The sequence below is a fragment of the Canis lupus genome, chromosome 27 (genome assembly GCF_048164855.1).
Source record: "Canis lupus baileyi chromosome 27, mCanLup2.hap1, whole genome shotgun sequence".
Lineage (NCBI taxonomy): Eukaryota > Metazoa > Chordata > Mammalia > Carnivora > Canidae > Canis > Canis lupus.
The window spans coordinates 28,894,271-28,915,840 of NC_132864.1; the positions used below are offsets into that span (position 1 = coordinate 28,894,271).

General features: G+C 45.9%; 1 protein-coding gene across 3 annotated transcripts in view; it reads left to right on the top strand.

The window, feature by feature from the left end:
- ZNRF3 (zinc and ring finger 3) overlaps positions 1–21,570 on the top strand; it is a 157,720-nt gene that overhangs the window by 121,658 nt on the left and 14,492 nt on the right. The window contains exon 1 of one of the 3 annotated variants that reach the window (XM_072803093.1): positions 15,454–15,904. The exons of the other annotated variants lie outside the window; for them this stretch is intronic. Within the exon in view, the coding sequence (XP_072659194.1) occupies positions 15,869–15,904 (36 nt within the window). The 5' untranslated portion in view covers positions 15,454–15,868. Of the gene's footprint in view, positions 1–15,453; positions 15,905–21,570 lie in introns of those variants that run through there. 3 annotated transcript variants of the gene reach the window in all.

Below are 21,570 nucleotides of genomic sequence, written 5' to 3' on the forward strand. Positions count from 1 at the left end.
AAAAGAGGGGAGACATTTCCATACACTTTACCACATCAGAACCTGCTTACCTGCCTCTACCAACTGTCATCTGGTCTTTAGTACATCTGCTTCATGAGATGTGCTCTCTCATTTCCTATTACGCCTGTCATTTTCCATCACACAGCACTTTGCTACCATATAAGTCCTATCTTTTAAGTAATAAAGCGGGGGCACTCAGTCTTACATAAAGTTAAATGCCTATTTTAGGTATCTTGTTAAATATTTCCTACTTGACTATTTTGTGACAAATTCTTTTAAACCCTCTGAAAGTTATGTAATATGCTGTGTGATGTAAAAAGATGTACATGCAAAACCTTTATTCTAATAATTGCCTAAAAGTTGCCATTTGATTTTTTTTTAATGCTTAATTGTAGCCTAAGAAGTCCAAAGTGTAATTGAAAAAAAAAAAAGAAGAAGAAGAAAAGAACATGTAATTGCAATCAGATTTTGAAGTATCGCTTTGGGTTGATACCCTTCCTTCTAGACTTTAAGACGAGAAGGAAGGAAAAGGGAAAAAACGGATTAAAGCTAGAACAGGCTTGGCTGATAAGAGGTTGTATCTTATACTCCGAACTAAATAATGTTGCAAGAGGTCAACTGATCATTACTAAATGATGTTTCTGTGCTGGCAAAGGTCATTGTCACAGTTCATGCAGAGCTTCCCAGTGCATTGACCTCATGTTTGCATGAAAATCTAGACGCTAGACTGACGAAGTGTCCTCCCAGCCTATGACAGGTGCACTTGAGCCTGTGAAGTGGTATTTGACCACCTAAGGAAGATGAACATGTGGAGACAGGTTGTAATGCGTTACTGAACTTTCTCTTTAGAAAAAAAAAGTGAATGAGAAAACAAGGGTTTGCTAGGGCAAGGGGTGGGAGCTCTAGCAAATAAAAGGTTATACCAGAACCCACTTCCTTTGTTTGTTCTACTAAGTAAAGTCTTGGTAACACTGAATAATTACAGTAGGAAAAGCCTTAATGAGGCCATCCTTTCACTTGTTCAATGAAGGTTAATTTAAGGGACTTAAATTTAAGAGTTAATTTAATGAGATTTGAGATAGAGCTTGAATTTAGGGATTTTTGCAAATTACCTGTTAGAGGCGATAGAAACAGAAGTGTATTTGTTCCTTAATATGAGAGTGACCTCTTAGTATTTAAGAGTGATTACTGATTAACCAGGGAGTTTCAAATGAGATGTTTACATATTCTGATTTAAAGAACTTGCCCCAGATGAGTGAGTGCTGGCTTAGGTTGGGGTGAGCTGTGAGCAGAGTGGGGCTGCTATATCAGAACATTGTAACTTTAGCTGGAGAAACTTTTGGTGAAGCTCCCCAGAGCATCCTAGGGTTTGTGCTCAGTGAGGGGTGGTAGAGCCACCTCTGCCACACATTTTCACCTAAGAGACTTGAAATGGGAAAGAAAACTAATACATAGAAAGGAAGGTTGTCTGCACCGTATATTCTAAATAAACCTAGACAGTGGCCACAAATAATCTTTGCTGCCCAGCTAATAAGTGGCAGAGACAGACTCAGCCTACCTCTGAAGCCCACTCCTTTATTTCCATTCCTGAAGGTGGGATGTTTTCCAGGCAGAGATCTGTGGGTTTGCTAAAGGCCAAAGATGTGAGCCATTGGCCACTCAGGGTACACCTGCTCAGTGTTCTAAGTATAAATCAGTTGCCAACACTTCAGTTGGAAGATTTAAAAATCTACATTTCTACCTTCTCTTGGAAAATCAGAAGTTCTGGCAATACTGGTGCCTCACCCCTCTGGTAAAGATAACCTGAGGTGTATGGAAGCTGCTCCCATCAGACAGGTGTGCACTGTCTCATCTGCCATGGACCCCACCACACTACTGTTTTTCTCACACTATGGCAGCGTATCTATTGCCATCAGTCTCACACTTGGCCCCTGGGGCTGCAGTTTGTGATCTCCATGGTATGATCTTAAACTGCTAGGGGAATACCATCAAGGTTGTCTGTAGAAGATTGAGTGAATCAAGTGTGAACATAAATCAATGCTCTGTGACAATAAATATGAAGAATCATCCAAGATGGGTTGGGTTAGCAGACCTTTATGCCTCTGATTTATGTCAATCACTGTAAGACCAATGTAGGGTAACCATATTATTTGTCATTCAAGCTAGGACATGTTTGAGAATGGAAAGGGGATGCTATCGTTTTTCATTATGGTGGGAAAACAAGTGTAGAGCAGGGCTGTCCTGGCCATGCTAGGGGTGGGACATATGGCCATCGTAGGCCTATGGGACATGAAAACAGGATGTTTATATAGTCTATCAACCCGGGCGAGTGAAGCAAGGATTCATAAGAGGGGCTCACATGGAGGCTATAGGGATATAGAGATGGTTCTGGAAAAATTGGGCTAGGCTTTCAGAGAAAGACTTTTAGGTGGGTCCTTGAGCATGAATAGAGCTTTGAGAGATAAAGAAAGATCCAGGAGAGCAGTTAAGGTAAAAGGCATAACCTAAGGCAAGGAGGTTAGTGTCTTAATTGTTCAGAAATGGGCAACTGTGGCTAGAGCACACTCGGTGGCAGACAGTGGGAGAGGTGGTAGGCCAGGTAGACCTCATCCAAACTAAATTGAGTCTTGAACATCAAAGTAGAGGAGTTGGAACTTGACTCGGAAAGGGCAAGAAGATAACTCTTAGCATTATTATGTATGGGTTGGACCAGAACAAAAGGGTAGAGGCAGGGAGGTGAAAGGAGAGAGCCTGCTTGAGAGTGACCCACTCTGGAGGCGGAACTGAGCAACCTGGGTGTGGAGAGAGGAGGAAGAAGACGGGTCTAGGCTCCCATCGTGGCAGCGCCATTAATCTGAGGCGGGCAGCGCAGGTTTGAGAAAAACTTGGTGACTGCTTTTGGTTGTGCTGAATTGGGGCCCTGGAATTCAAGAAAAGGGTCAGAGCTGGAGATGAAGTTTGGGAAGCCACTGGGTGGGAGTGTGGGTTCAAACCAAGAGTCTGAATGGGCTTGTTGAAGAGAGTGTGGACTAGGAAGAGAATGACTTCAAGGAAGACATGGAGCCAGGGACGAGGAGAAGGGAAAGTCAAGAAAAGAGACTGAGGAGGAGTTGAGGAGAGAGATGTACATATAAACAGGACATTAGAGTCTGGAAATTTCCAGAGGCAAGCAGGGACCATGAAAGAGTCAGCAAAGGGAACCTGGATATAGAGGAGAGAGGCAGGCTCCCGAGCACAAAGCCACATGAATAGGGTTATGGAACGGCAAGGAGAACAACCCAGGTGAGGTGGCATGACCTCGTGGTGCTTTCATTTCACACAGGTGTATTGTATGGGTTTTGCTGCCTAACAAGCTGCCCTGAAACTTAGAATCTTAAAAGCAGCAATCATTTTCATTTGTTTTTGATTCTGTGGGTCTGCTGAGCAGTTCTGGGCTGAGCCAGCGTGGTTGATCTCTGGTCTGTGTTGGTGGTTCCTTGGGGCTTCACTTGGAACAGGTGTGCCCTCTTGACATGTGGTCTCTCCTCACCCAGGGGTAGCCCAGGCCTCTTCACATGGCAGTCTAAGAGTTTCCAGCAGCAAAAGAGGGCCAGCCCTAGGCCAAGCACTTACCAAGCCTCTGCATGGTGTTTGCTAGTGAACCATTGGCCAAAGCAGATCATGTGACCAAACCCAGCTTCAAGAGTCCTAGAAATAAGCTCCATCTCTCTCTTTTTAAATTTTATTTATTTATTCATGAGAGACACAGAGAGAGGCAGAGACATAGCCAGAGGGAGAAGCAGGCTCCCCACAGGGAGCCTGATGCAGGACTCGATCCCAAAATCCTGGAATCGGGACCTGAGCCAAAGGCAGACGCTCAACCATTGAGCCACCCAGGTGCCCCTAAGCTCTACCTCTTGATAGAAGCATTGTGGCCAATTTTTTCAAGTCTACTCTGACAGGTGTGAATTTCTTGTAACACTTGGCAGGAGGAGCTATCGGTAACTCTCAATTGAGCCAGAAAGGATTGAAGATCACAGTGGAGCAGTTTACATTCTGATGACCTAATTATAGAGGAGATTGTTTCAGTTCTGCTCCAAATGAGAGACCAAGTGCAGGGGAAAACAATGACACTTGTATTCATGACATCAAGCTAAAGCGATTACTAAAGACATTGATATGCCTAGTTCAAAACTCAAATGTGAGGTCCTTCTCTCAGAGCAGTTTTGTCTGATTTGCAACAATCAACACCTCCTAGTGCTGTTACTCATTTAGGTCTAGATCAATGAGCAGTAATCACAGCTGCCATTAATTGCCACCTACCTCGTGCCCAAACTATGCCAAGCACTTTACATCCATGAACTATTTGAGCCCCTCAACAACTTAGTGAAGTCCTATCACTGTCCCAGTTCTACAGAGGAGGAAACTGAGGACCAGATATGAAGTGACTTGCCTAAGGGCATCAATTTAGTAAGGGAACCAGGAATTAAAAACAAACAAACAAAAAAAAAGTCAGGCCAGTGGCTCCCCTGACTGAGCAGCAGTAACAAGTGCAGAAACACCCGTGTGCACACCTCACCCCCTCCCCCACCCCGACATAGTCCCAGTCATCTTTATGTTGAGGTAATAAACTCTCATGTGTACTGACCTGCAATCTGCCTGCTTCCCAGAGTCCACACGGGCACTGTGCTACAGCTTTCCCTAGCCATTCACCCAGGTTCATTGAGAGTGGATTTGTTTTAGGATACTGAAGACGGTTTAAGAGCCTCAAAAGGAGGTATAACCTGGCTTAGTCTGGATAATTTTTTTAGACTGGCTTTAGAATTTACCCATATTGGCTAAAATTACCAGCATCACATGATAAAGAGTTCTTGGTGTCAGAATTTTGCTTTTAAGAAATTAGAGGAATAACAGAAAAAGAATATTTGTGGATTCTCCCCATCTGTTTAAGTTCTATATTGAAGTATAATAGACATAGAATAAGCAGGACATATTTAAAATATACAATGTGATATGTTTTCACACACACCCACATCCCTCATGAAACCATCACTATAATCAATGAACTTTTCTGTCATTCCAAAAAGTTCCCTCATGCTCCTTTGAAGGTACTCCCACCCCACCCCTCTGTTCCTCACCAGTCCCCAGATGACCATTATTTGCTTTCTTGTCCTATAGATTAGTTGGACTTTTACAGTTTTATATGAATGAAATCCTACAAATATGTACTCTTTAACCTTCTTTCACTCAGCATAACTGTTTTGAGATTTATCTGTGTTGGTTGTGTGTATCCGTTTATTCCTTTTCTTCACTTAATAAATTTTTAATGAGAAAAGGGAATGCTGCTATTTTTTTCCACTCTGAACTTGGGCCAGGACTCTTGAAGTTACCTACCAAATTGTACATTAACCAACCAATGCTAGTGATGAGTTAATCTGTAACTTCATCTGTTAGCTGTTAACATGACCCCCAAACCTAACCTCCTCTTGACTGTTAGGCCCTGATCCTGGGCACACTTCCTCTCCGGGCTAGAACCCAAGAGGGGTTTGGGGGGAGCCCAGGGAGCCCGGTATTTCTGAGTCTTGGCTAGTCCCTGCCCATCATCTTACCTTAATGTAGCCTGTCTTCAGGATATCACAAGAATGGGGCTATGTGAGCCCCACAGCGTGAGCAGCACAATAGTTGGGGCTGGGTACTCTGTGCAGCTCTGTGTTTCAGAAGTTTGAGTTATGCAAAAGGATGCACTTTGATAATGAACTCAATCAGTGCATTTGAAATTATCTTAATTTACACTTCTTTTCAAGATTCCACCTCCTTTCTAACTAATGTACACCTGTCTGCTAGCAAGTCCATTATAGTCAGCCTTCTTCCTTTTACAGGTCAGTTTTTTAAACAATTCTCTCCTTAAGTGCTGGGCTTTAGATCTCCCAGTACAGGAATGTTTGAGTAACAGCTGCTTAAAATAATACCCAAAATATTTATGTTCTTAGTAATGGGTGCTAGTTAAATATATTTTTCCATTATTTTTGGAAAACTAACATTGGATTCTCCTAAGTTTTGATTTTCCCTCCAAAAGAAAAGCTTGGACGTGACAAAACTTAATGGACTCTAAAGAAGTATGGGGCAGGGTTGACAGGATGCAGTCAGCTCTGAGTTGAACGCCCTCCCCTGCTGCCAGCATTCTCTGACCTCGGGAAGTCACTTTATTTTTTGCAAATCTAGGATGTGGGACTAGGTGCTCTTTAATCCCATTCCAGGATTGAGAGGCACTTAATCGATTTAGATGGACCATAGTCAAGGTCACTGTTGCCTAACAGGCCCCCTCTGTCCCTCTGCATGAGGACTGCAGTGACTCTTTAGGTGGGCCTCATCTGTCTCAGTCTCTCTCTGGATTTGGTTCACTGGCCCTTTCAAATGTCCCAGGTACCTGGAGGGTACACAATTGGACTTGGTTATCCTCAGAATGACACCAGCCAGTTTCCCCGGCCTATCATAGCCTGTCGAGCCAATATTGGAATGTTCTGCAACTATCTGCTTGTTTGGTGGTGGGGGCAGGGGGTTACATAGCACTTGCTATTTTAGCTCTCTCCACTTACCCACAAACCAGACTGCCAAACTCCTGGATCATAAAACAAAGCATAAGCACCTGGATCATGACCCAGCTCTTTTCCTGTTCTTCTTTTGAGACTTCCCCAACAGGAAAGGCTCTGGGTAATTGATAGAGATTATCCCTGATTCCCTTAATGTAACCTTTTTACTCTTTCCTTTTCCTGGGATTAAGCTGTTCCTTTGCAAGAAGTCCTTTTCTTAATGACATAGTCATAGACCTGTTATTGACCAAAGGAAGTGATCCAGCCCAACTCCACCTTCTGTGGCTCCTGGTCCCTTTGGTCTCTTTCATCCTAAGGACTTTTAAAGTCATTAACTGGGTTTTTCAATTTTCTGCACTGTTAAAGGTTATCAAACTATACTTTAAAATTAATCTGCCTTCTTGAAATAATAATTGCACATACATTTGTAGTTGGATATGAGTGTCTGTGCGGAGTAGATGTTCTAGCATTTGCTAAGTGAGTGTTCCAAGGCAGCATGCCCACACTGCTGAGGTGTGCCATCCATAGAGTGATGAGTGAGGTCTGACATAAAGTGGAGACATGAGGACCCTGTCAGCAGGCACCTTTTTTCCTCCTCCTCCTCCTCCTCCTCCTCCTCCTCCTCCTCCTCCTCCTCCTCCTCTCTTTTCCTTCATTCAAGGAATATTTCTTGCTGTGCATGCAGGTCCCTACCGTGACTACTAGTACTCCTTGAAAAGAAGAACTAGATCTATGATGAGTCTTTTTAGCATACAATTTTACCATCATGATAGGTGTCCAACAAATGTGTGTTAAATTAATAAAGCCTAAGAAAGACTGCCAAATTAGGTGTTTGGCCTGGAAGTACATAACCACTCAAATGAATCTTATTGTGGGAGTCAGGGAACCCCCTTCTAGAGAAAGTGAAGTTTTGGTCAGTGATCTAAATATGTCAGTAAACCATAGGGGCTGTGCATAGATGCTGTGCTGTGTACCAGAAACTAACCTGTGGGCATGCTGATTGCCACCAAGGGAAAGATTGGTTAATAAAAACAGTGGTCAGGGATCCCTGGGTGGCGCAGCGGTTTGGCGCCTGCCTTTGGCCCAGGGCGCGATCCTGAAGACCCGGGATCGAATCCCACGTCGGGCTCCCGGTGCATGGAGCCTGCTTCTCCCTCTGCCTGTGTCTCTGCCTCTCTCTCTCTCACTGTGTGCCTATCATAAATAAATAAAAAAAAAAATTAAAAAAAAATTAGTTTAAAAAAAAAATAAAAAATAAAAAATAAAAACAGTGGTCAGTGTTTATAGATGGCCTTGTGAGTGGACTGTGATGTGCAGTCTCTATGTAACCAAGCATTGCCTTTTGTGAACCTCTTCACTTTGTGGTGCTTGTTGTGCCTGCAGGGTCTGCAGCCTCAGCCAGCACCCTTGTGTGCCCAGGTCCTGGCCAGCCTTCCCTTCTTCCACATTTGGGTAGCTTAGTCTCCATGAAGCCCTTCCTGACCACACCAGTCCATAACATACACACCCCCATCCAAGCTCATCTATTCCAGATTTGACTGGAGTACCCTTCAAGGCAGCCCCACACAGCCGAGCTCTGGATTCATTTGTTTTCCTTGCTTGAAATGGCCTAACTCCATTTCTCTAAGTCAATAGATTGGTGGCTCTGCATGGGCACAGATGCACACCCCCCCCAACCCCCTTTTGTTCTGCAGCCCAAACACAGGGATGTGGATGGGACTACGAATCTAGGAGTAGGAGTACTATAGCTGCTGCTCCTGGTGGGGATGCCCAAAAGCATCCTTTCCCTTGACCTCTTGTCCTTTCTTGGCTCAAGGAGGGCCACCTTGAGCCAAGCCTAGTCAGCTTTTCTCCTTCCCCTTCCATCATCACCACCGTTGTGATGACTATTGAGCATTAAGACTAGAATGCATTTGGAAGAAATGAGAGTTTCAACATGGCTTTCAGCTTGCTGACCTATAGAAATGGGATTATAGGACTTGTTCTTTTAGTTAGACCTTAAAATGAGGCCTTTCTGGGTTTAACTCCTATTATGTTTTACAGCCTAACACATGATCTCCACTGTTACATCTTGTGTCCCTTCTCCACCACACCCCCAGGCTCTGTCACTAGAATTGTTCCTAATGGCAGAAGCTATCATGACTTATTGGCAGAGAAGGGGATATTAGTTGACAATTAGCATCCAAGTACTGTGACTTGGTTAACTTCATTCAGAGTGTGTTTGAGGGCTTACTTGAAGAAAGCATGTGTTTCGTGAAGAAGAACAGGACTTAAAATTGAAAATGGGGTCCTCGGGATTCAGGTCTTTTAGAACTTGTATCATTCTGTTATCGCAGAAGACACTTCTAGAATTTGCATTCTGTTGCTCTGTCTTGCCAGAGGGTGGAGGCCCATGTCTGAGGCCCTACGACACCTGTGGAGTAGAAGCCAAAGGAGGACCTCTACTGTGAGCCCCAAAAGCTTGCCCCATATGGGATAGAGAATTGCTCTTGTGCCCACAGCCCTTTCCCCAGCATCTGTACCTCCACGGCATTTGCTGCCTTCTGGGTTCCAGGCCGGTCTAGGGGCTGGTGACCAAGGGTGCTTGGGATAGTCACTGCTCCCAAGACCTTTGATTGTGAAGGACCTAGGTTCCTGCTCTGGGGGAAGGCGGTATCATTCTCATAGCCAGAAATCACAAGGAGCTAAATTGTTTATTGCCTTGAAGTGTATTCTTCTTTTTAACGAGGACTTTCCTGACATCTGAGTTAAAATGGCATAAATGGGTTTCTAGAAACCAAATAGTGTAACTGAGAAAGGAATCTGGCAATTCTGGAAGGGGAGGCACAAGGGAATGAGGAGTTATGGTTAAGAAGCACACTCCCTGCCACCTTCTCTCCTCTGACCTCCTTAGGATCTTAGTCTCTGTGGTTATCTTGGCTGTGCCTAAGAATCAACCCAGAGAGCTTTCAGATTTTTTTTTTAAGATTTATTTTTTTTTATTATTTATGATAGAGAGAGAGAGAGAGGCGCAGAGACACAGGCAGAGGGAGAAGCAGGCTCCATCCATGCCAGGAGCCCGACGTGGGACTCGATCCCGGGGCCCCAGGATCGCGCCCTGGGCCAAAGGCGCAGGCGTGTGAAACCACCACTGAGCCACCCAGGGATCCCCCCAGAGAGCTTTCAAACCTGCAGAGCCAGATTCATCTCCAGCCCATTGCCCCTCAGTCTCTAGGGAGGGGTCTGCCGCTGTAGTTCTAAAAAGCTCCCCAGGCTGGGCTGACAGCCACTGTCTGCCTTCTGCCTATTTTATGCCATGGCATCATTTCTTGCCCTAAACTGTGATGTTCCTGTGTGTATGATATGCACATCAGCTTCCAGAACCCTTCAGAAGGTAGAGTCACTGTGACTTTTGAGTGCCTGCTGCTCCATGTGGGAACTGGGCCTGCAGGAAGATCAAGCAGGGCATTTAGGCTCTCTTTCCTGGAGAAGAGAAGAATCTTGTATGTAGATAGTCAAGGGAAGGGCAGGTGCCCAAAAGAGATGCACAAAGCATATGTGTCATGTCCAAGGAGGGAGATGGGGCCTAAATATGCTGGGCATGTTCTTACCTAGTCTCCTAACATCTCTCAACATCTGTGAAAATGTGTCCTCTTAGCGTTATCCCCATTGAACACACGGAGGCACAGAAAGACTATCAGGTCTGCTCACAGTCACAGAGATGGCAAGGTGAGCCAGGATTTCAGCTCAAGCTGTATGAAGTGACAGCTCCTCCCCCTCTCCTTGCTCCTTGGCAATGCTAAAAAGAAGGTTGGCCCATCCATTCACAGGTCCCCTTCAGGCTGTATTCTTCCTTAAGGCCACCTTGGCTGGGAGGTGTCATCAAACTGATTGCACCCAGATAAGAATAGTGTGACTGAGGAGGGAGCTGGGGTGAGGGTGAAGGGCTTGGGACTCTGCCCTTCTCTAGAGACTGGGAGAGATTTGGTTCTTTTGCTGTTATAAATGATTTTGATGTGAAGTTAAGAGATAATGAAACTGTATCATTCTGAAATTCTAACAAAAAGTCATAGATTCAAGGACGCAATACAACAGGGCACATGGGGGACTATTCTGAAACCACCTTGGTAGATCCTTAAGAAGTATATGGAGTGAAAGTGGTATTGTTGTGAGGTTGCATTGGCTAAAACAGCAACAGATATAACTCCCTTGAATGAAATAGCCCCTCTGACAAAAATAAGCATGAGCTTTCAAGCAGCTAACCCCGTACAAAAGTAGAATTTTCCAGCCTGCCACCCCTCTTTATGTCGACTATACGGGCTGCAAGACATTTGGAAAGGGAGTTTCAAAGACGACGTAGTCCAAGTGGGTTAGGATAAGAGCCATCTGGAATTCCTTATAGGATTGGGAAGTACAATTCATAAGTTATTAATGGAATACTTGGAGTTTCAACATTCCTGTTGATAGATATGAACCACATCTCTATCACACTTGATTATGGAAACCCCTAGGATAACAAGAGTATTTCTGTAGCCTGGGATTTCAGAGAGAGGATGCGGTCACATGTCAGCTCCCTACATCATGACTTTGGGAGGTGTAACCTCTGAGCCTCCAGCTATAAAATGGGAGTCAACAGCTTCTCTGCTGCAGAGTTGCTGTGTGGACTCAGCATGCTGTTTGAAAGTATCTACTGCCTTGCCTGGTACATAATAGGTACTTTGCCTACTTTCCCTTCTTGGAATATGATGCTTTGGGCCAATACTGTCCAGAGACCAGGTAAGAAAGGCCCTGCTTCTAAAGCTTCTGGCCAACAGGTGAGGAGTCCAAGGGGGAGCCCCCTTTTCAATCATTCCCAGGATCCCGAATTCGCCCAAAAGGAGTCAGTGCTGGCTTCCAGAATCTGGTAGACCTCTTCTCCAGGACCACCCACCTGGGGGCAGACTGCCCTGGGAGCACACCCCTCTTCCCAAAGAGGGTGGCCAGACCTTGGCCTTGAGGCTGGGGGGGTTACTTACATGTATACAAGCCCTCTCAAAATACAGAGTGGGTCAGGAATCTGCTTTCTCCACAGATGAGGAAGCCTAGAGAATTAAAGAAATGTCACTTGAATGTGACCTTTCAGGTCTTTATGAAGGTGTATATAAAGATAGAAGGGTAGCATATAATTTATTTCATGATTTGTTGGTTCCTGTCCCAAGCCCCACAAATGTTAGGAGCAAGCCTGCCTCAGACATGCAAAAATTCTTTCATCCAGATTCTCTTCCTCCTAATACAAATAAGAAAAGCATATAATCAGAATAATCTTGTTTTTCAGTTTACCATCTTTTCTTTTTTTTTTTTTAAGATTTTATTTATTCATGAGAGACACAGAGAAGCAGAGACACAGGCAGAGGGAGAAGCAGGCTCCATGCAGGGAGCCCGACGTGGGACTCCATCCTGGGTCTCCAGGATCACACCCTGGGCCAAAGGTGGCGCTAAACTGCTGAGCCACCCAGGCTGCCCTCAGTTTACCATCTAACGCAGGAATGCTCAGACACTTTTCCTTTGCCCCATGGTAGGCATTGCCCCAGTGCTGGTGAGATAGCTTCTGAACCTACACCAATCCAAGTGAACCAGGTGAGGGGCCCCAGAATGCACATTTGACAGTCATCCGGAAGCTTCCTGCAGCTTGGGCTCAGCGGTTCTCAGCCTTACCTGAATTTTAAAACTAACTGGGAAACTTTTGGAAAAATATTGCTGCCGGGGTTCCATTCCACAGAGATGAAGTAATCATCTCTAGGAGCAGGGCCCCGGCATGGTTATTTTTTCAGTCTTCCCAGTTGCCTCCTCCATGGGCCACTGATGAGAACCAAGTCTGCCCTGCTTGATGGCTGATGGCTGAGGTAGCCAGGAGCTCGGCGCTCGCCCTCAGAGAGCCTGTCCTCCATCCCTCCTAGCAGAGGGGAGGCTGAGGGTCCGTCTTCAGACTTTGGAGGCACCGTTCCTGGTGAAGCCCAAGTACGCCACCTAATTAACACTTGTTTAATAACAAGTATTAACCTGTCATATGCAGAGAAGGGGGTGGTCCTTTTTAAATTTTCTAGTTGCTGACTTTGGCCCTGAAATGGGACTTCTTGGAAACTCAACCCAAGATAGCAGCTCACAAGCTCTTCCAAAAGTTTCTGTGCCAGGCAGAGACATCTCATGAAACAACCCAACTGCAGACAGTTTTTCCATAACATCCAATCACCCAGCAGTGGCCATGGGAAGGAGGGTGTGGACAGGCTTCCTGGGTTTTTGGTGCTCCTTGTCAGGTGTTAAAACAAAGAGGATCATTGTGTTTCTTGGAACTGGTCTAAATGTCTATGTTTAAGATTAAGATCTGGGGTAATGCATTTCCGTTTGAACCCAGTATTTTCTGATTGTGAAAAGGGTACCAACCTGTGCAATGGCGCCGTGACATGGCCACGGACTCCAGCCTTTTCTGTCGGTTCCTTTAATTAGGAGAAATTAAGTGGGGCTGCTACATATTTTGAGAATAAATAACACTATTTAAATTTAGGCAGCCTTAACCACTAACTTAACCGCTGAATTCTCGCTGCTACATGCCTCCTAAATAGATCAGCATAATCTTAACTAGGACTTAAAATGCATCATCTTCCTTCTCTAGCTCAGAACCAGCAGCCGACAGGAGCCTTTGGAGGCTTAATGACTTTAATTATGGCGAGAAATACCTTCCCCCGATGGGGAGGGGCGCTGCCGGCCTGGTAGGGTCAGCGAAGGCCGGATGGGAGCCCGCCCCCCAAAGGCCAGCCCCCACTGGGTGGGGAGGGGGGAGCGTGGGGAAGCAGAGAGGGAGGGACCCTGTGGGAAGGCGTGGAGAAGCAGGGCTGGGGGGCGGGGGTTGAAGCCGGAGGGTGGAGGGGAGGAGGGGCCCTGGGGGAGGGCCTCGGGGGCCTCTGAGTTCTGAGCTGTGTTTGTGGCTTTGGCACTTTGATCTCCTGCCAGCGAAACCTGGAAGGTCAGGCCGGGCTGCAGCCAAGCCCTGGAGCGAGGAGCCGGGCGGAGCGGGCAGGGCAGAGCTGCGCCACCCACCCGCACCCCCACCCACCTCCTCTCCCACTCGGGGAAAGTGAGCCTGCGTGGCTGCCCAGGCGCCCCGCCCCGCCCCTCTTCACCCATGGGGCCGTTTTGTCTGCCCATCTCCTTCAGGCTATGGATTAGGGGCTCCGAATCATGACAGGAAACTAGCTAACCACTCTCCAAGTTTGGTTTGGTAAAATCATTTATGTTGCATACACTTTAAAGAAAGCAGGTTCTTTTTTAAGCTAGGTGCACCCCTTCCTCCCTACCCTACCCCAGAGCGGCAGGTGATTGCTCTGGTGGTTTGTGGGTGTTAGGGTCGTTTCCCTCCGCACTTCTGACACCCGCCCCCTTCTTGGCACCGGTATTTTCTCACCGGTTGCCCATGTGCTCTGGTGTGTGACCTCATTTCCTATGGAATGAAAGGTTTCTGTAGGAAAACAGGGCACTGGTGAGACCGGCCTTGCGAGCCCCCTTGCCTGGCAAGAGTATCCCCTGTGGAGCAGTGACTCATGCTTCAGGGAACAGCAGCTGACCAGAATGATCAAGAGCCTGGTGCCTGGGTGGTCACTACTAAGTGAAGGGGGGAGTGCAAAGGAAAAAATGAGGAGGGAGGGTTTAAAATCCTCTTAGTGGCCTCTAGAGGGCGGGGCATAGAGGGACCCATTGAGTGGTGCCTGTTTGGACTGCAGTAGGACCAGCCAAGAGACACAGGTGGGTGTCAGGCATGGCCAGTCTCTGGGATTGGCTGGTTGGGTCTCCATCCGTGTTCACAGTCCCTGTCCCTCCCTGACCACAGAGCAGGCCCTGCGGCAGTGGCAGCATGCGCCAGGCTTATTCCTGGCACCCAGCATTCCTGGCAATGATATGCCTGAGGCTCAAGCCTTAGGCACATGTGTGTCTGAAGCCTGTGCTTTGGTCTCATTGCCCCAAATGAGGCCATCATTGAGTTTGGGAGTTTGGAATCTGCCACCAGTTTCCCCTAAAAAGCCAAGCTTCCGGTCTTCGCACTAGGTGGCGAAGGCTGACTGGCTCACTTTCCCAAGACCAGTTCCATTTGGTGCAGGCCATCTTTCCCCACAGGTTTCAAGGGGTTCCGTAGGCTCCAGGAGTCTCTTAGGCTGAAGAAAAGCCAAGGTCCCCTGAGTGATAATGGGAGGAAACTGTGAAAAGCTGCATTTCATGCCATCTGTTCCTGTGGATTTGCCCAAGGGTAGTCATTTGGTGAGAGTTTTCCTTTGGTCAGAGTTCTAAAAGGAGCTTGCATTCCTCCAGAGAGTGGAAGGAACAAACAGTGCAGGCGCTCAGTCTTGTTTTCTAAGAGCTTCGACATCAGAGATGTGTTCACACAGAGGCCTGGGGCCTGATAAATATCCATGGTGAGGCAGAGCCGCTGCAGTCAAGGCTTCCCAGAGACAACGGCAGCATTAGAACTAACCGCCAGTAGGAGGCCCAGCACGCTGCAGCAGAAGATGTGCCTGCAGTTAATAAACCAAATCCTGAAAGTGTCAAATACACAGAACCTCGAGTTCCAAGGAGAACAGACCTTTCTCAATTTTAAGAGTCAAAGGAGACGGGAGATCAGGTGGCCAAGAGCCGAGCTACAGTCTGTGCTTGGAGTACCAGGGACTCCAGTGTTTGATGCTAACCCCGAGGGCAAAAGCTGATCTTTTTAGGTTAATCAACAAACATTTCTTGGCCATTTACCCTGTGCCAGGCCCTTTGCTGGATTCTGGGAATTCGGCAGGAAAGAAGTCTGACACATTGGCCGCCCTCTATCTAGTGAGGAGGCACTTTGAGTAAACAATTAGAGCATGATGTCATAAGAGCTCCAATGGTGGGCACGGTCAGGCCTCAGGCAGTGGCAGTGTGGAGGGAATAGCACCTAAATTGACAAAAGTTTTAGCAGAGGTAAAGGCTAGCTGGTATGGGGGAGGTAGTGTGTTCCTCAGCAGCAAGGACGCAGGCCATCAGAGAACTAGAAGGTCAGCCCAGTTAGACTTGGGGGTCGGAGCATGGAGTTTGCCATCAGCAGTGGGGAGGTCACGGCCTACCCTAACAGCAACACAGTTATTGGAGGAGAGTGGTACAGGTCAGAGCTGTGATTTAGAAAGGCCCCTCTGCTGCTGGGTAGAGACCACACTGGGGCGGAAGGGGCAGCTGGGATGGGCTAGGGAACCCCCATGGGCAAATGTTGTGACTCATGTTGAGAAGTCAGGTGTCCTGGACAGGGGGGCAGCAATGGAGATGGAAAAACAATGGATGAATTTGGAAGATGGAATCAGCAAAACTTGGTAAGCAGTTGAGTGTAGAGGTGAGGGCAAAGGTTTAGCTTGGCCCCTGGAAGCCTAGGTTCTAGAAAGGTAGGGATTAGATAAAGGGTAGGCCTACAGCAAGACCCCAGGCATCCGTATTAGCCTGAGCAAGAAATGGCCCACAGATGCCCAGGACAGTGTGCTCTACTTTGGAAATAGCCACAGAAGGAACTTGAGGACCTGCATTGAAGCAGAATGCTGATGCCAAGTCCTAGGAACCATGCCCTGGGACTCTGGTGCCATTTGGGGTTCTCCACAGTAATGGTTTCTGCCACTTTGGGTCACACTGCTCTATGAATGTATTGGAGGAGAGCTGCAAGTGAATGCTCTCTTGGGTAAAAAGAGATCTCCACACTCTGATCTCCTTTCTAAGCAGGATCTCTTCTGCCAGGGCAGCAGCAAGTGTGTAATGACAGGCACTTCTAGAAGGTCTCATCTTGAATCTTTCTTAGGGACGTCCGGCACACAGTTGGACCTCTTAAGTAGTTGTCAAACTGAACTATGTAATTGGATGTTTTCATACCAGTAACCATCTCATTTAGATTGCAGTGTGTATTCTCTCTACTTGTCTTCCAGCTCAAAATGGAGATCTCTGGCATATCCTCAGCCTTCTACCTTACCTGTACCTTAGAGAGCAGGGCCATGAATAAGGAGCGGTATTCCTCTCTCATTGGCGTACCACCCACCGTGGAGCAGTGGGTTCCAGAACATCTTCTAGAGAAGGGAGGGTATGGACAGGAGTTGCTGCAAAAGGATTCTGTATCCAAAAAAATGGGAGATCCCAGGTAGATAAGAGCCTCTAGCACACTAATGTGCCCTGTCAATGTCAGGGGTCACTCTGGAATATGCAGCATTTCTCTAAGGACACTGACCAAGAAAATCTCATCCTGTGATATATACTTTGGGAAAAGCTGCAGTAGAGACATGAGATAGCTGAGCCCATATTCAAAATTTTTTACCCCATTTGCCCTTGGAATGAAATACACAGACTATTCCTTGTGACTCCCCAGCCCTCTTCAGAGAGGGCTGCACCTGCATTCCTTGCAGAATGTACGCTTTATGAGGACAGGGATCTGCCACTTGCTGCTTCCTGCTGAACGTATCCCCAGGGCCTGGCACACATAGTAACTGGTTAATTACTACTGTTAACAAATAAATGAATACATGGCACTACAAATAGAATTAAACTCTGTTCCCACCTACTATGTTAATTTGTTGAGTATGAACCATGCCCAGGGCAATCTGCTTTGTGAGACTTTATGGGGCACACAAACTGGTCAGTGAGATCCACCTCCTGGCTCTTTTAGACTCTGAGGCAGGCTAGCCCAGCACCCAGGCCAGCCATTTATATGTAAGATGTCTATACCCTTTGACTAAGCAAGAATACTTGTAGCTATTTATTAATGATAGATGCCACCAGGATGTGAGTATGAGAATATCAATATGGCACTGTTTATAATAGAGAAAATGTAGAAATCTGCTTAATGCCTATCAGGGAGATGGTTTTAAGCTCAAGTACAACCATAAAATTATTCCATATAATAGATTATTGCATATAATGGAATTCCAATATAATATGGAATATTCCATATAATGAAATAATATATGTAGCTGGTAAGAAGAATGACATTTTTAAATACAAATCTATATAATATTGTTGAATAAATTGTTGAGTTAAGGTGGGGGAGGTACAGAACAGTATGTATATATAATTTATTTTTAAGTGAATTTTGATATATAAGTAAATATATGCATTTTATTCTTGCCAATATATGGATTTAAAAAAACAACATGGAAAGATAAAACGTAAACCCACACTGTTAATGTTATAAATAAAGCTTGGGATATTGGGGGTAATAGGTCAGTTACTTTTTGCTTTTAGTTTCTAAATTATTTAAAAGTGTTCACAGTAAGCACATTTTACTTTTATAAATAACAAACATGAAAGATTGTTATATTTGAGAGGAAGATGCATCATAGAAAGTCGTAAGTGGCAGAAGAGAAATCCTTAGAAATATTAGGACCCAGAGAGGGATAAGAGCTGCATTAAGCTGTAGAGAAAAACCTGTCTTATGGGAGGGGTGGCACATGAACTTGACCTTGAAGAATCTGTAGGTATGATCAACACATGGTAGTTCACACTGGAGTATCTTTCTGCATATGAAGTATATGCAGAGAGTTACTCTCAAACTGACTTCCTTCTCCTAGCCAGCTCACCACAGGTCACTTTACCCAGAAGTTAAATGTGTTGACAAATTTTTCTTGTAATTTCTGCACCATTCTATTTTGTCACTACAGATAAATTAAGAATTGAGTGGGTTTAAAAGGAGGGGAATTAAAAGCCTATGTGGATTGTATTATTACTCTTACTATATCTTCATATTTTTTGGCCCTGGGCCTCCTCCCTTCTAAGGAAATTTGAAATGTAAGCCACAATTTGTTCAATGTAGCATTAATTATTATAGTAAAAAACTGGAATAGTTCAAATATCAAAAATACATGAGTAAGTAGAGTATGTGAATGGGTATTTCACAGCTTTAAAGATGTCTACAAGGAACTTTTAATGACTTGTTGGAAGTTTATGATAAGTGTAAAAAAAAAACCCCACCAAACACAAAATCAAAAAAAGAAAAAAAAAGCCGCCTTGGAGCCCCCAAATATCAGGATTTCCTATAAGAGGTTGAAGACACAGGTCTTCATATCAGCATTAACCATCCAGTTTCCTTGGTTATCATGTGGTCAGGAGTTTGGGACAAAGCTTTTTTTGTCATCATTGGGTTATTTTCGATTAAGATAATATTCTGTGAGAGATTTCCCATAATATTAGGCACTGAGTCCACCACATCCAGTACTAGACAAACATAAACAATGATGAAAAATGGAGTCTGTGCCCAAGGGCTGCTGGGAGTAACCAAGTCTGGGTGTGACTGCACACACTGGGGAGGGTGCCAGATCCATTCCTGATAGGAATTCTAGAAGTTAATTGAAACTAAAGCAGTCTGGAGGCTTTGAGTTCAAGGTAGTAGTGGGAACTGTTCTCATCTGAATGCCTTATTCCCGTCTGGAAATTCGAGACTCAAACATATTGATAGAAGCGCTTTCCGTAGGGAAAAACCACATCCACATTCAGGGAGCAGCAACCCAAGAGAATGGTGCTAGGCAGGCTTTCTTTCACTCAGAATAAACATTTATTGAATAACCATAGGAGACTTGCATTGTAGTAAGTGCCAACCACAGTAGGACCCTGTGTCCTGGGGCTTGAAATTTGTACTTTGCAAAATGTAAGTAAGTGTGCAGATGTTTGCATTTTTGATATTTGTCAGTAGCTGTGGACAAATTCTAGCCTTGGGCCTTGCAGCCCTGGAAAGGTAAATAAAGGACCATGACAACCTTTGGTTCCACATTCTAGCACTGGGCTTCTAGTCACCTGCTGGCTGGTGTTGACCTGCCCACCTGCCCTTGCCTGACTGAGGCAGCAGAGGTGAAGAGGGTTGTGTGGGAGGGACTGGGGGAAGGGCATGCAGAGGGCAGTGATGGCAAGGAGGGCCTTGGGCTGCTTTGGGGAAGCCTTCCTGCCCTTCACATCCTTCTCATGCCCTTCTTTCCGTGCCAGTCTGCACACAGTTCAAGGGTAACTGCCTTCTGTAACAGTAGTCTGGTTTACCCATGACCTTTATCTAGCCATATCCACCAGGCTGTGTCTTTTCCATCCTTTCTTTGAAACAGCCTTATCTTGAGAGTTTTGTGACTTTTATAGAGTTTCTGATGATCACAAGACCACTATCTCCCAACTATGTAATCTCCCAATCTATGGTTTAGATTTGTTTTGAAACAGTATTCAGGGACAGGGATGGGGGTGGGCACCTGGTGGCTCAGTTGGTTAAGCATCTGGCTCTTGATCTCGGCTCAGGTCTTGATCTCAGAGTCGTGAGTTCAAGCCCTATGTTGGGCTCCACCTGGAGCCTACTTGGAAGAAAGAAAGAAAAAAGAATATTTGGGCCCAAGCTTGAGTAGGTAAAACGAAGAAATGATCTTAGATGTGAAGATTGGTTCAGGAATATGCCTCCTCTATTTTTAACTGAAAATGTGAGGCGAGAGGGAAAGTGTGACCAAGGTAGTGTTCTGTTTTTTAATTTGCTTTGGGAATAGTATAATAAATGTGTCATTTTCTAAATCTGGATTATTCATGGCCTATTTTAAATCCTGAGCTGGCTCCTGACAGGCCAGTTCTCAACAGGACCCTGGGTTGACTCCCCTCCTGACTAGTCCTGGTAGGGGCAGGAAATACGAACTTATTTAATAGCAACTTCCATTAAAGTAAGTCAACTGTGAGAATTCTCATTTTCTCAAAATATTTGTACTTGGTCATGTCAGAGTCCGTTAAATAGGTATGTTAATTGGGTTTTAAGCACCTTATTCTTGACCTGCAGTTTTTACTATAGATACCAGAAGACCCTTCAACCATCCTAGATTTTGTTTAAAATGCCTTTTGGGGATCCCTGGGTGGCTCAGCGGTTTAGCGCCTGCCTTTGGCCCAGGGCCTGATCCTGGAGTCCCGGGATCAGATCGAGTCCCATGTCGGGCTCCCGGCATGGAGCCTGCTTCTCCCTCCTCCTGTGTCTCTGTCTCTCTCTCTCTCTCTCTATGTCTATCATAAAATAAATAAATCTTTAAAAAAAATAATAAAATGCCTTTTAAAAAGTGCCTGTCCTGGGTGGGTCATGCCCCACCTCCAGGTCCTTGAGTCTTCCATGTTCCTGTGGAGCAGGGGAGCCTGGAAGCAGAAACAGCCACATGGCTGAAGCACTGCACTCCTGCAGGTCCTGCAGCCTTTCTTCTGCCACTGTCAGGCTCTCCACCTGCACCAGCATCCTCCACCTGACCAGGACGGGTCTGAATGCACATTCCCTCAGGTGCTAGTTGATGCACTTGATGGTGGAATGAAAGCCAAATAAAAGAACAAGGGGTCCTGTTTATTACTTCATTTTTGGTGCTTTTACTTGGGGCCCCTCTCCATCTAGGAAAGAATTGTGAAGACTAGGATATCACCTGAGTAGAAGACACAGCGCCAACTTAACTGTTAACTCTGGGGCCCATGAACTGTTGGCCTCCAGCAAGGGAGTCTGTGTCCCTATAGAGCCTTTTGGAGGAAGGTGATGCCACATGGCCTCAGGCTTTCTCACTGTGCCATCGTTTCCTGGAGGAAGGTGATGCCACATGACCTCAAGCTTTCTCACTGTGCCATCATTTCCTCTCTCACTGGAGGCGGGTAATAGGGCCACTGTGACCCTTACCCCATGGCTCTGGACAGCCCCCTGCCTCTCAGCTAAGTGGTCAAGATTAGGAATTGAAAGGGACCCTAGTGATAATCACAGAAGGCTTCCTCCTCCTCTTACAGGTGGGGAAACTGAGACTGGGACTCAGATTCAGTGACTTGCCCACCATTGGCAGCTTGTCAGAGGCAGAGCCAGGAATAGCTCCTGAGAGTCACTCCTGTCTGCAGCTTGCTGGTGAGGCAATGGGGTGGGATGGACAAGCGGTAGAAGGGACTTGAAATACATGGATTCTCCGTTCACGGAGGAGTCCCAGGGGCAGAAGGACAGCTCCTGTGGCACACACCCAGGGCACCCTGGCTCAGCTTGGCT